Genomic DNA, 15,387 nt, shown 5'->3' with positions numbered 1-15,387 from the left:
CACAAACAGCTATTTCGAGCAGAAATTACATGTAGCGTTATAGAATTTGAGAAATGTCAGAAGTTTTCTGAGAATTTTCCAGAGAAATTCCGAAACTATCAGGAAATTACAGACATTTGATTTGCAGTCCCATCTGGTGTGTGAAATTAATCTCTCTCCCATCCGAATCCCGTTCTATACCCTTGTAATTTAGGAGAGCAAAATAAGTCTGAAAATTTTTTTACGAACAAGTCTCTGTTCATAGCGGATAGAACAGGTAATCTGGTAATTTTACTGAACCTAAGGGAGGGTTTGGACCCGTTGAACCCCCCTTAAATACGCCCATGCTGAGGAACTCCTTGATTACAAGGCAACGACGTTACTAGTATGCCACTGAGGCGGCCCATTTTTTTAGTTTCTGAAATCATTACTGTCTAGGCAATCTGTAGCAGCACATGACAGTGGAGAAGGGGAGAAAGCGAGCAGGCGGAGCGAAGCAGTGCGTTCTGCTGCAAACGGCGGTTAGCTGCAGCCGCGTTTTTTGTCCATACACTCACTTCCCCTATCTCGGCGTTCATTGGTCGAGCCTTCTCGAGTCACTACCAGCGCAGAGGCTCGTTGTCGTTCGCTTGCTCCACACATTCCTGGGACAGTGTGCCGAGTTCTTTCGCTAACCTGGGAAGCATACTTAGCGCCCCAAAAGATGAACCGTGCACTAGACAGCGGAATGCGAGAAATGTTGTAAAACATGCCCTTTTGTTACAGGGAAAGTCTTTGTAAGGGTGAGACAGGGGAGAGAAAAAGGAAGCCGATACTCTGTCTCCTGCGTATGCAGTGGAATGCACTTAGGGATGACGTACGAAAGACTGGAGAGCACACAATCGCTTAATTCGACCCATAAATTCGCGGCAAAAAGGGAGAGGGGGCTGAGGAATGCATATCTCCAACTCGCCCCCAGTCTTTACCCTCCCGGGGGAGTCAGGAACATCGAAACCTGGAAATTGTCCAGCAATTTGAAGCCGAAACAGATGACGACGTTTGCCAGGAATACAAATGGACTCGACGCCGCTTTTCTTCGGATGCAGAAATTATTAAACGTGTTAACCTTTTCCTGCGATGCGAAGTTTTCGGAACAACTAATTCCGGGAATTCAGGCGGACGAAAATGCAGGTCACGTTTTATCTTTCTTTTTTAAATTCACTTCTGGAGGATCTTAAAGGAATGTTTTAATGGAGCGAGTAAGAAGTGTGTATTTTCTCTTGTCGGTTTTTTGCTTGTTTGTAAAGGAGATGTGGTTATTCTTTGTTCAAACCATTCCAAAGTGTGTGTGTGTGTCTGTGAGCATTAACCTAAATGGTGGAACTACATATAGGGTGTACATAAAATATATAACTTTTCTCATTACAGGCAAGATATACAGGTGTAATACATTTTTAAACGCTTTCCCTGATTCAAAAAATGTATTACATAAAAAGTATGCTATGTTGAGACATGTGTTTTTAATGAATGGCTGGCAACAAAACTCGAAAACTTCATTAATGTCAGGCACATTCATTATTAATTTTCGAAATATACCCCAAAATTACAAGTTTGTTGTGTTATTCCTGAATTTCGACGTGTGATTCATTTGTTGCACGGAGAATATTTAAACGATTGTCAATTTCGTTCTATGTTTCAGACAATATCTTCTCAATCACCATTGCTAATGATAGAAGTTAAGAAAAAGATAAAGGATTTAAGAAGATATACTGTGGACAAGTCTAGTTGGAGATAGATTGTGTTTTGTCTTTGTTGAATGTCTTTCATGTAGATTTTATAACATGAAATTATAAGTTAAATAAATATTGTTTTTTCTGTTAACGTTTTGCCAAATTGAAGATCATTACAATTGGCGACGAGAATAAAAATGGAACGAAGGCAACAAGAATAATGTTTATAAGAAGATTAGTCTTATTATGAATAAGAAGCTATGGATAATGGAGGTTAGTAATCATGTACAGTTTTTTGAACAGTTCGAGGTGGAACGTGGCAATATTCAAACATACATTGAAAGGTTTGACCACTTCTGTTTGGCAAATAATACTGCAGCAGGTAAAAGAGTTTGTTCATTAATTTCCGTAGCTGGCGGAAGGGTGTACGATATACTAAGTGATTTAGTAGCACCAGCAAAAGTGCCACACAAGACATATGAAGAATTATGTACTTTGTTACTAACTCATTTTAAGCCTAAAAGAAATGTCATAGCTGAAAGGTATAAGTTTAATTTATTGAGACAGGAGGAAGGGCAAACAATATCTGAATATGTAATAAGTTTGTAGCATCAAGCAGCTAATTGTTCATTTGGTACATTTCTTAATGAAATGATGAGAGACCAATTAGTTTTTGGCATACGTAGTGAAGTAACAAGAAAGAAATTATTAGCTGAACCAGAGCTTGATTTTGTGAAAGCAGTATCTTTGTCATCAACAATGGAAATGGTAGAGCAAGATGTGAAGTTGTTTTATCAAAAAGATAAGACTGTATTTAGTAATGTACATCATATACATAAAGATAGAACGGTAAATTTCTCGTATCGGACAAACGGATTTCTTCAAATTTACAGGAGAAATTACTTACCGAATGCAGTTTCTTTATACTTGTGGAAGTTCGGGGAAGTGTTTTCTCGCATCGTTCATTGAATTTTACCGGTAAATCATCTATTTTTCGATATAAATGTGTGACCGATGCACGAAAGCTCTTGCATCCATTTACTTCCAGGTGGATGTAGCCTGTGTGTGATGACATAATCCCGGTCAGTGTTTCCAAACACGTGTTTTTGTAACTGAAGAAGGAACGTTTCCGCAAATGGTTTGTGGGGCTATGTGTCAATGGTTTGTGGGCTATGTGTCAATGGTTCATGGGGCTATGTGTCAATGGTTCGTGGGGCTATGCGAGAATGGTGTGTGGGGCTACGCATATTTTTTTCGAAACCAATTTTTAAGTATTGTAACCTATACGTGACCCTACCTAACCTAACCTTACCGGAAATGGTTCGTGGGGCTATGTATGAATGGTTCGTGGGGCTATGCGTCAATGGTTTGTGGGGCTACGTAGGTATTTTTGGGTGCAGTGGGGTGGAAACACTGCATGCCGATACGGTAGTGAAACTGTGACCGCCATATTGCGTGTTACCGAAGGCAAAAAGAAACGAAGAAAACTTACTCGATATGTCGCACATAGAGCTTATTTCCGTGAAATAAGCGAAATGCCACCTTAAGTAATGTTTCTCAATGCAGAATGCGTAAGTACGAATATTCAAATTAAATGAACTAGCAAATTTCAGCCGTTTGTCCGATACGAGAAATTTACCGATAGAACAATTAGTTAGCAAAGTAAGAAAGCGGCTTTTAAATGTACAATGTGTAAACGTTCATGATAAATATAAATGTCCAGCTTGGAATGTACATTGTTTTAAATGTGAATTAGAAGGTCATTTTCAGCAGTGCTGTAGGAATAAAAATAGCAACGTTTTTAAAAATGAATCTACAACTAGGGTTAAATCAGATGTTGATACATCTATGAAAAGTTTATTATTAAACGTTGTACATGTGGAAGCTGATCAACCAGAGTACATTAATAAGAAAAGTAGATTAGACATTGTGAAGTTTAATAATAATTCAAGTGAACCTTCACATGGGATTAAGATACATTAAAATCAATTATATGTACAAAATTCGGATGTTGAAATGAATAGCTCTGAAAGTTAAGCTGATAATTGTTTGGTTAGGTTGATGTGCAACGAAAAAGAGGTCCAATTGGAAGTGAATACGGGTGCAGCAGTATCTGTTTGGGATGAGGAATTCCATACAACAAATTTTAGGAACATTCCAGTTATATAGAGTGTTCTCACTTTACGGAATGCAGATGGGAGACCACTACCAATAGTAGGGAGAGTTATGCTGGATGTGCAGTTAGAAAATGGAGGATTACAAATGCCCTTGTACATTTCCAGAAATAAATTGAAAACACCTATTTTAGGAAGTACCTGGTTGGATGAATTATGGCCAGATTGGATATCTTGGTTTTAGTTAACGATTTCTAGGGACAGTTGTTTGTTCACAGTATCTAAGTAATCAAGTTTTACTAATCAGAAAGTTGAATACTTACTAAATAAGTACAAAGAAGTTTTTTCTGGTAATATTTGTGAGCCTATTAAGCAATTTAAAGCTGCAATACCAATCAAAGTTGGAGCAGTTCCAATATTCAAAAAGGCATACGATGTTCTATACAGTTTACAACCGAAAGTAAAGGCTGAATTGGATAATTTAGTTCAATTGGGAGTTTTGCCACCCATTCAGTATTCTGATTGGGGTACACTTTTAGTGGTAGTAAAGAAAAATAATGGTGATCTACGGCTGTGTTCTGATTATAAGGTAACCGTCAATAAAGTGGTAGAAAAAGTAACTTTGCCACGAGTGGATGTTTACTTAATTCTTTAGTGAATGCAGACACGTATGTAGGGTTGGCCCTGACTAAAGCATATCTTCAACTATTACTCGACGTGAGTGCTAAAAAGTTATTGGTTCTCAATACTAAATGGGGGTGTTTACTCATAACAGGTTACCAATGGGTTTAAGCTGCAGTGCACAGATTTTCCAAAGAACAATGGATCAAGTACTGTTAGATTACACATTTGCCAAATGCTACCTGGATGATTTGATTATAACAGGCCGTGGAGAAGAAGAATGTTTTAATAACACAAAACTAGTTTTGGATAGATTGACATATTACAATATAAAAGTTAATCTCTATAAATGTCAGTTCTTCAAAAAAGAGGTAGACTATTTAGGGTACAGGATATCTAGTAATGGTTTTCAACCTTTAATCAAGAATAAGACAGCAATATTAAATTGTCCAGAGCCAACAAACGTTAAAGAATTTAAGTCTATTTAGGAATGATTTCATTTTATCATAGAAGCATGCCAAAGTTTGCTATGAAGATAACACATCTTTATGAATTGCTAAAGAAAGTAGCAGTTTGGTCGTGGACAGATTGACATAAAGCTGAATTTCTTCAATCCAAAGAAGCATTGCGAAAAGCTGAGATATTAACTCCATACAATCCAGATCAAGATATTGTACTGATAGTAGACGGAAGTGGTGTAGGAGTTGGGGCTCAATTGTGTAATAAGATTGAGGGTTAATTGAGAACAATTGCCTGCACTTCGGCGACACTAGCGCCTTCAGAAAGAAATTACAGCCAATTTGAAAGGGAAGCGTTAGCTTTAGTGACGGCCATAAAGATATTTATGAAATATCTTTATGGAAAACATTTCATAGTTTATAGTGATTCTTTACCTGTAAAATATATCTTTGGCGAGACAGCAGAAATTCCATCGTTAGCATGTTCATGCTGAGGAATCTTTATATTATATTGACACCTTTGAAATGGAACCTCTATTGTTAGATAACATAGTAAAGAGGACAAAAGAAGATGACATTTTTAAAAAAATGTATAATGGGTTGATGTTGGGTGGCCTAATTCACTTCCAAAAGAGTTTCAAAATACTGTGATCTTACATTATTATAGAAGGAAGAATGAAATAACCATGAACAAAGGATGCTTCATGTGGGGAATACGTATAGTAATTCCGAAAGAATGCAGGGAAACAGTGTTGAAGCTGTTACATGCAGAACATGTAGGTACACCTAAAATGAAGATTATAGCTAGAGAATTCTACTGGTGGCCTTTAATAGACGAGGATCTTGACAGATTGGGAAATCAATGTATAGAATGCAATAGTTTTCAAAGAAGTACATCCAGAAACAAATATATCGGATGGAAACAGAGATTCCTTTTCAGAGAATACATGTTGATTTTTTTGAATACGGAGGAAGGAAATTTTTACTATTCATTGATAGTTGCTCTAGATCAGGAATGTCAAACTCAAAATATGAACTGAGCCAAATAGTCAGTAGTGTTAAATAGGGCGGGCCGCAAGGAAAAAAATTAAATTATCTTTAATACTTTATTTTAAAGAATGACTAACATACCACTTAATAAAGTATATTGAACATTCATTGAAACTTGATCATTGCTTCTTGCCTGACAGCTGGCATCTTTTTTCTGCCACCAACTTATCAATATCAGGAGACATCTTATTCAAAGCAGCTACTTTCGGAACACAGCTAAGATGAACGTCTGAAAATCTGGATCTCGTTGGTGACTTGTTTCCTTTCACGAGTGAGAAAAGTTTTTCACACTGGTAAGTGCTACCGAACATGGAAATTATTTCACACCCAAATTTGCGGGTTTCTGGAAAACGTGCAGGCAAGTACTTGTAAAAGTCAGGGATACCCACTTCGCTGTACTTTTGTTTCAAAGTTGAGTCGCACTGAATTTCAATTACTTCCATCTGCAAATGTGCTGCCACTTTTTCTACGTCAGTCGTAAACAGGGCTGAAAATAGGGAGATCTGGTCTTCGAAAGAACGAACATCGTGGAACCTTTTCCCGAATTCAGTATTCAAAACCTGAATTCTTTCGGCGTACTTTTTGTACAAAACAGGGTCCTTTGAACTTGATCTGTATTTAGAACAAGTTGGAAAGTGCGTCGAGTCTTCGTTTCTTAACTGTTTTTCCCAAAGCAATAACTTACGCTCGAATGTTTTGACTTGTTCATGTTGGTGATTATTTGATCTTTTCCTTGCAGTTTCAAATTTAAATCTCACAAGTGTTTCGTTATATCAACAAGAAAGGAAAGATCTTGTAACCACGTTGGTTGCGAAAAAAGGCTGGTGTCTTGTTATTTCATTTCCAAAAATTCGCATATTTCATCTTTGAAGTTCCAGAATCTTTCAAGAACCATAGAACACGATAGCCAAGCGCACTTCTGTGTAGTAGGGCACTCCAGAATATTCGCTTTCTAAATCTGTTAAGAAAGCAGATTATTGTCGCTGGTTTAAGCCACGGGATCTTATGAAGTTGATAGCTTTTTCACAGGCTTCTTCACACTTTCCATGTGTTTATCGCAAGTTTCAGGAAATTCGTTTTGCAGTTTTGTCACAAAACCATTGTTTTTCCCCCGTCATTGAAGGGGCACCATCCGTAGCTACACAGGATAACTTTCACAGAGGTACATCATACTTCCGCAAAAGTTCACGAACAGCAATAAATATATCCTCACCGGTAGTAGTGTCATGCAATGGTACAGTGTCCAATAGCTCCTCATCACAAGCACGAAGAAACACAGCTAAGTGAGCTACACCACCGACGTCTGTACTCTCATCACAAGCGATGGAATAAGCAATAAAATTTAACACTTTTGTTTTAATTTGATCACTCAAATCACAGGCCAGTTCGGTTACTCTTTCAGCAACCGTGTTGCGGGATACTGAAATGCCTTGAAAAGCTTTTACACTTGCGGGATTAACTATTTCCGTTTAATAAACTCGCCTTCGGCAAAAGGTTTAGACTGTTTAGCTATCAACTCCGACAATGCGTAGCTTGCGCGTACCGCAGCTTCGCTTTCTTGAGCTACTTTAGTAGGTTTTCCGGCAAAGGCAGCTTGTTCCTCTTTCTCTTCAACCCTCCCCTCATTCTAGATTCCGGAGGAAAAACTGCGTAGCAGACGACTTAGCCTTGGGCTCTGAACAACTGGGAATCACTACATTCGTCAACCACCCCAATAATGCAACACGACCACCTTTTTTCACCTACCAACGGGTATATCCTGTCCAAGAGGAAAACGTGTGAAATTTCACATCGTCTTATATAATAACACAGATATTTTAGCAACTACTACATCTGAAGGCTCTATTATTTAAAAACAGGTAATAGCAAAGGGGCCGCACAAAAATATATCGAGGGCCGCGTGTTTGACATGCCTGCTCTAGATGGACAGAAGTATGGCAGGTGCGATCGACAAATGGAGAAGAAACTATAGAATATTTAAACAGAAATTTCCAGATATTTGGTTATCCTTCTGTTATTGTGTCAGATAATGGACCGCCTATCAGGAGTAATCAATTTGAGAAATTTTGTGAAAAGCATGGAATAAGATTGATACATTCATCGCCTTGGAATCCGGAAAGTAATGGTTTAGCGGAAAGGTGGGTGCAGACAGTTAAAGGCTTATTAAGAGGTGGAATGTCTCCAGCAGAAAGAGTTATGAGTTATGAGCCGAGAAGTATATTCAACTTACCAAATTGCCAAATAGATGAAAAGATAGACAATAATAAATATGAGGCAGAATCTCGGATGCCTAGATCAGGAGAGATAGTTTGGATAAAAAATTTCCATCCTTAGTGCCTAAATTTATAAAAGCTCAGGTGATTAAGAGAGTAGGAGCAAGGCTTTTAGAAGTGAAACTTAGAAATGGATTGACAACAAGAGTGCACTGACATCAATCAAGTCGGAAAGCTTAAGAACAACTATAAAGGTCAGAGATTGGAGGTTGAGAAGAAAGAAGAGGAGTTGGATGATTTTTGGACGTTTCCAAGGTATACAGAGGCAGCACCAGGACATGGGGAACCAGGCAGTTGTAAATACACAAACGAGGAACATAGAGAACAGAGAATTTCGAAGATCTTCTAAATACAAGAAATAACCAGATAGACTACAACTTACCTTTGGTAACAAGACCTATGAATGATTTTGTTTTTGTTAGAGGGGGAGAATTGATAGAAATTAAGGAAAAGATAAAGGATTTAAGAAGATATACTGTGAACAAGTCTAGATGGAGATAGCTTGTGTTTTGTCTTTGTTGAATGTCTTTCATGTAGTTTTTATAACATGAAGTTATAAGATAAGTAAATGTTGTTTTTTCTGTTAACGTTTTGCCTAATTGAAGATCATTACAGTTAACATTGCTGTTGTCCTCGCCTTCAACGTTTCAACATCTGCAACTAGTGAACTGTACGCCTTGTTGTCAGAAAATCCCCATAGAAAAATGTCTAGAAGGTTAATATCGGGTAAACGTAGAGGCCATGACGTTGAACCATCCCTCCCAATCCAGCCAATAGGAAACGTGTTACTCAAGTACCGACGAACACCTAAAAGCCAATGTGAAGACATTCTATACCCAGTCCCCTGATCTCTCGACAAAAGCTGCACATAGCGGTAGAGGAGGGGAGGATCGAGTGGGCAGAGCGAAGCACGCTGCTCGAAGGCTGGCAACTGCGGTCGCTTCCCCCTCCACGCAATCCCATTCCCTCTCACGTGTTCATTGGCGAATCCGTCTCGCGTCACTACTTGCGCAGAGAATTGTTTTCGTTCGCTTGCTCCAGAGATAGCCGGGACAGGGTATAGGATATCTTGAGAACTGGCATTTGAAACATTTTCTACTTAGAACTACTCTTGACCAAGCTGAAATTCTCAAAACATTGCGCTCAAAAATTGTCAACCAAAAATTCTCTAAATTTCAGCATCAAATTAAAAATGTTTAGATTTTGCTACATTGTACTAGTATCGTAACGAAACTAATCCTGTTGAAATGTGTATCTTGTAGGCATCAAGTTCCTATGCAGCGAGGTAATAGCCCCGGTGAAGAGCGAAGTGGACGACATCTGCCTCTACATCCTGAACTTCGAAGACATGACAGCCCCAGCCGTAGTTCCTGAAGAGCAAATCTCGGATGTAAACCACAAGCTTAGCAGGTGTAAGTAGGCCATAATCTTTTAGAGAATATTTTAGGAGCGCTGTATTTTATAATTATTCTCAGTTCGAGAAAGACCACAGCTCACACAGAACCCAAAACACATACCGGGTGGTCCAAAAGTCCCGGAACGGTCACATATCGTGAGAAATACACATCGAATCGGAAAACGAAAAAAAATACGTGTTTAATAAGTGAAAGAAAGCTATTCAATGATATCGCACTTGATTCCCCACTCCCGCCCCCTGGGGGAGGGGCGGGCGGGGGGCAACTGTGAAATTTTAAATGGAAACCCGCACTTTGTATTGTAGAATCGGAAAGAGGACTTCATTCCGAGTCCAACGAGCTATCAACCATCCTCCTAGCTCAATTAGGAACGGAGATATGGCGATTTTAAATTTTCGGAAAAAAAAAAAAAAAAAAAAAAAAAAAAAAAAAAAAAAGTGAAAATTTCATAAAACCCAAAAGATTTTCAAAGGGACGTATGTCTGCCCCTAATTGAGCTAGAGTGAAAGCGATTGCAGATTCGGAATCTGCATGTGATCGTAGACACCCCCCCCCCCCCCCCCCCCACTTTCCTCCATATACTCTATTGAAAGATCTTGACGTGGGAAAATTTAAAATCGCTATATCTCCGTTCCTAATTGAGCTAGGAGGATGGTTGATAGCTCGTTGGACTCAGAATGAAGTCCTCTTTCCGATTCTACAATACAAAATGGGAGTTTCCATTTAAAATTTCACAGTTGCCCTCCGCCCGCCCCACACCCAGGGGGCGGGGAATCAAGTATGATATCATTGAATAGCTTTCTTTCACTTATTAAACACGTATTTTTTCGTTTTCCGATTTGATGTGTAATTCTCACGATATGTGACCGTTCCGGGACTTTTGGACCACCCGGTATATTTTGACTCCAATAACCCATTAACGTGCATAAATTGCAAATGATCCACGTTTAAGTGTGTCAAAATACACATAGAAATGCATAGAAGGGCACTTTTATCAGCTGATTATTCCGTGTGGTGTACTAAAATGCATCGATTAGGAAGATCAGACATCATCATTTCAAAAACAACAAAATGCATCAATTGACACAGCTAATACATTTAGTATAGAGGACACAGAGACCATGGGGAAGCGAATGCTGACGAAAGAAATTAGTTCGAATTTTCACCACCAGACGGGAAAGTGGCGCAGAGACCTGGTGCACAGTGAACAACACATTGCTGTTGAATCGTTGATTATGCTGTCGTTACACTTTCAAGGGATCATTCACGTTGACGGCGCGTATATCGAACACTGATGTGATGACACACAAGGGTGAATGCTGGGAATTCTGCGTGAATTATTGGCTCCGGGAATTATGCGTGAAATCTGCTTGAATTTTTATCTGTAGACGTGTAAAATTGCAACTTTAATTAATACAAAGAATTCATACATTTACAAATGCCCCGAGGCAAGTTGTTCACAGTTTAGCTGTCATTTTTACCGAGGAAGAAAGAGGAAGCTGCGTGGAAAAAAAAAAAGGGAATTATCTCCGTCCGTTTACTTTGTTAGCGTTCTTTGCAGAACAATCTATCTGAAAGGGAGAAGATTATTGCAAAATAATATATCTTGAAGTTGATTAGGTAAATTTGAGTTTGAAATTCTTTCACAATTAATAATTTTTCGTAGATTATTAGACTATATCCCGCAATATTTGTAACTTTTGTTTGTAAATGTATTTCGAATCTGAGTATATGAAGTGGCAAATGTAAACTCCATGCCTTAAATTAAATATTTTAAATAGTACATATTCCGTTTAATTGAATTAGATGATTTGGATACACTGTAATCACACAGACCCTTTATATTGTTAATATACAGAGCATTCCCTGACATTTGCTACGAGACTCGGCGGCAAGCGGCCCGGCATCAGCGCTTGTCTTTCCCGGGGAACGGGGTCCGCGACAGTCGGCTATTAAAATCATATTGTGTACTAACCTTGACTACTGAATTTTTTGAAAATGATGTCCCTCTTGTGCAACACATTCCTGGCATCTCCGAAGGAAATTGGCATTTTCACGTGCAAGTTCGTCTACTGTAATTCTCCCTATTAAGAATTTTAGCGGCTCTAAATGCTGTGGTGAGAGGCGGCGGATAGATTTCCGAGGAGACTGTTCTAACCTTTGTCCTATCTCATCGAGTTTTTCCTCAGTAAGCACACGTGAGTTTTTCTTTTCACTTTTATTCAGAACTGACCCTGTTACTGTAAACTTTTTTACGAGGTTTAATGTAGTGGTCCTATGTGGAACGGGAACACTAGGAAATTTCTTTGCAAAACGTCGTCGCACTTCTCCACAATTCCTCTTTCCGAAGTAATACTCGACAAGATAAATCCTTTGTTGTAATGTAAACTTTTCTGGTGCCATATTAAGCCACAATCTTCAACACACGGACACGACACAACACAATTTACGAGGGAGGATTATACTGGCGTCAGTCTGCAACGTCAACAGAAAGGGAAAGAAAGCGAAGGCAGGGAGAGCGAAAAAAAACAGACTGTAGCGTACGACTGTCGCGGACCCCGTTCACCGGGAAAGACAAGCGCTGATGCCGGGCCGCTTGCCGCCGAATCTCGTAGCGAATGTCAGGGAATGCTCTTTAGTATAGCTCTATGTCGTTTAATTGAATTAGAACTTTTGGATACAGTGAAATCACACAGAATCTTTATATTGTTAATATATTTGTGTGTGTGTGTGTGTGTGTGTGTGTGGGTGTGGGTGGGTGGTAAGAGGCAGTAATGTGTAAGGTTGAAATAGAGAAAAAAAACATGTGCTTGGACCCTTGAATTTTTTGAAGTCTGCCTTGAAAACTGGGAATTATACTTGAATTTTATCATGGTCCTACAGTGGCCATCCACACTAAAAATAACATTTTGCATGTCCAACTTGTAGTTGTCATTTCAGCGCCAATTTTCCACCTCGTGGTGGAAATTTGAACTATTACTTTTCCATCACCATTTGCTTCATCATGGTCTCTATAACCTCTGAACCAAGTTTCAACGCAATCCGTTGCTTCGAACTGGCGCCAGAGGGCTCTTAGTAGGGCAACTTTAATTCTGACCACCATGTAGTAAAATAATTGTCAACAAAGGCCTTCGAATATCACTCAACCCAAAGTCACATCTATTTTGCGGAAATTTGAGAAGTTTATACACAGAATTTTACATATTCCCAAAGAGTATAGAACGCTTTGATGTATTTTCAGGGCAGGCAATTAAAATTGTGAACGTAGCACAGAAACGTGACGAACGTTATACCAGGCTTGATCTGCTTTGATGAAAATTAAAATATTCGTCCCAGTGCATTACGACTGGCCTGTCATAGCGTGCCTACGTGGAATGATTCGGAAATTTTGAATCCAAAAGATCGATGTTTAATGGACCGCTCGACTGTAATATATTTACGTAGCAAAACTGACAGGAGATGGAGCTAGAGGTGCATTACAATTGAAATCCATTTGTAATAAGTGTTTGAAATGATTTTACGGGTCAAGCAGCGTTGTAATGCGACATATTTTTGATGAGCGACCGCCTGCGTTCACGCCTCTTTATTCTTCCTCTGTCATGTTTTCCTTCATTGTCCGATTGCAGCACTTTCCACTATCGCCCGACATATTTTTTTTGTTACTCTTTAACTTCAGCAAAACAATCGACTGGTTATGCCGTGACGTCACTATAGGTCTTTTCCACTCTTACGGCGGCCGGTCCTAGTTCTGGCAAGGGAAGTGGGGGAGCAGGGATTACACCGCAGACCAACCAGACAACAGCGGTGGCGCCGAGAGTCACGACGCGGCGGGAAGAAGAACTACGTGAGCCTCGTTCTACTGGCTGCTGCTTTTCTTATCGTTCTTGATTGGTCGCTTCACCGCTCCCTACTTCCCTTGCCAGCACTAGGATCGGCCACCGTGACAGTAGAAAATATCTTTAGTCGATGCAGCGGATGTTAGTCTCCAAACTTTCATCCCGCTTGTTCCTATGGAAATGTATCGGAAAGGGATAACATTTTTTTTTTTACAATGACAGCAGTTAAGTAGTGAATTAGTGGGGTGTATCGTATTTCAGTGCAAAGGTTAGATACTGGTGAGTACGTTCCAAATCAATCTACCAAAGCGCTGAAGTCATTTGCAATTCGAAATGACAAAATGCAATAAAGCGTGGATGTTTTAAATTTCGTACGGAACGAACCCCAGCTTTTTTGCCTTAGGTGAATCCACGAAAATTCTTCCACCTTAGTATCCTGTGAGGACACATAGTTGGAAACAGAGTTGCCAAATGAAGCTCTTTCCCCACGTTAGAAATTTCAGTATAGTAACTGTAAAAGTAACTGCTTATAATATTACTTCTGCTGCAAGAAGTAACTCTGTTACAGTTACAGCCAATTACTCTTAAACGTAGCTATAGTTATAATTCATGAAAAATGTAATCGTTACTTGTAACTAGTTACTTCCAAACTTTGATATGTTCTAAACAGCCTTTTATAACGCAGGTACAATTAAATGCATATCCAACGAGCATTTAAACGATTCCGAGACCAGCATTACCTTTAAACATTCGAAAATTGCACATTTATAGTATTGACATTTACGATGACGTAATTTGGGAACGAACCAATCAAGTATGGGTATCATGAGACTCGTGCAAATTGATGCATATATATATTTATATATTTAAAAATGTGTATGTATCATTACATTATGTATTGTTCCATCTCCACTGATGATTCCAGCGTTAACGATATTCATCCCGAGAGGAACGAAACAATTTCCATTTGATTGATTTTGCTTGGGAGAGCATCGACGCTTCCCGTTTGCATTTCGGGTCATAAATCTCATTGTTGTTCGCAAGAGCTTATCAACCATCCGTGTGGTGTTACCTCTTTTTAATATCCAATGCAGCCAGTCTCTCAACGTTAATTTATCAACTGTTGACCAGCGGTTCGGAGCTTAACAGCGAATGAAAAATCGTACAATCGGCGCCTTTCTGGGGATACTGTTTCATAGTGGTGGAAAGATAAGCGGCTGTTTCAAATTCTGCTCTATTTTATGGTGGATTGTTCGATGTTGTCCAAGGTTTCTGTTCTAAGGGGTTGGAGGCGTCACCATCTTGTGGGACAGACTGGGCTTCCGACCACCCATATAGCTACTAATTAGTATCGCTCCCTCCCCCCCTCTCGTTCACTCTCTATTTAATGCATTCCATTGAATAAAATACAACTTCTAAGTGCATCAGCACTCAGGCTATTTGCTTCCGTTACATTACACGGGGTTTAACCCTTATCATAACTAAACCCAATAAATATTTCCGAGGACTAAGAACTCCTTACCTAGGTTGAAACCTGAGGCTGTAAAGGGGTCCTCAGCACATGCAAGGACCATACAGAAGATTACACTGGCCCAGTGGCGTAAACAGAGTCCAATATCTGGGCTAGCTGCCTGTCACGTGGTCCTGGGCTATGAATAGAAATAAGTTTACAAACTCCTAAGAAATCAGGTTGCCAACTCAATGGAAATCAGGTTGCCAACTCAATGGAAATCAGGTTGCCAACTCAATGGAAATCAGGTTGCCAACTCAATCGAAATCAGGTTGCCAACTCAATGGAAATCAGGTTGCCAACTCAGGGGAAATTAGGTTGCCAACTCAGGGGAAATTAGGTTGCCAACTCAGGGGAAATTAGGTTGCCAACTCAGGGGAAATTAGGTTGCCAACTCATAGGAAATTTGGTTGCCACTCCAG

The 15,387-nt window shown here is 39.4% G+C and overlaps 1 protein-coding gene across 10 annotated transcripts in view; it reads left to right on the top strand.

The window, feature by feature from the left end:
• LOC145998727 (voltage-gated inwardly rectifying potassium channel KCNH6-like) overlaps nt 1-15,387 on the top strand; it is a 1,156,077-nt gene that overhangs the window by 445,239 nt on the left and 695,451 nt on the right. For all 10 annotated transcript variants that reach the window (XM_083135244.1, XM_083135252.1, XM_083135248.1 and 7 more), the window contains exon 3: nt 9,467-9,616. In XM_083135244.1, the coding sequence (XP_082991370.1) occupies nt 9,467-9,616 (150 nt within the window). The remainder of the gene's footprint in view (nt 1-9,466; nt 9,617-15,387) is intronic.

The sequence above is a fragment of the Lepisma saccharinum genome, chromosome 14 (assembly GCF_977018435.1).
Source record: "Lepisma saccharinum chromosome 14, izLepSacc3.1, whole genome shotgun sequence".
NCBI lineage: Eukaryota > Metazoa > Arthropoda > Insecta > Zygentoma > Lepismatidae > Lepisma > Lepisma saccharinum.
The sequence above is the reverse complement of the archived record's forward strand: the minus strand, read 5'-3'. Positions and strand labels throughout refer to the sequence as shown.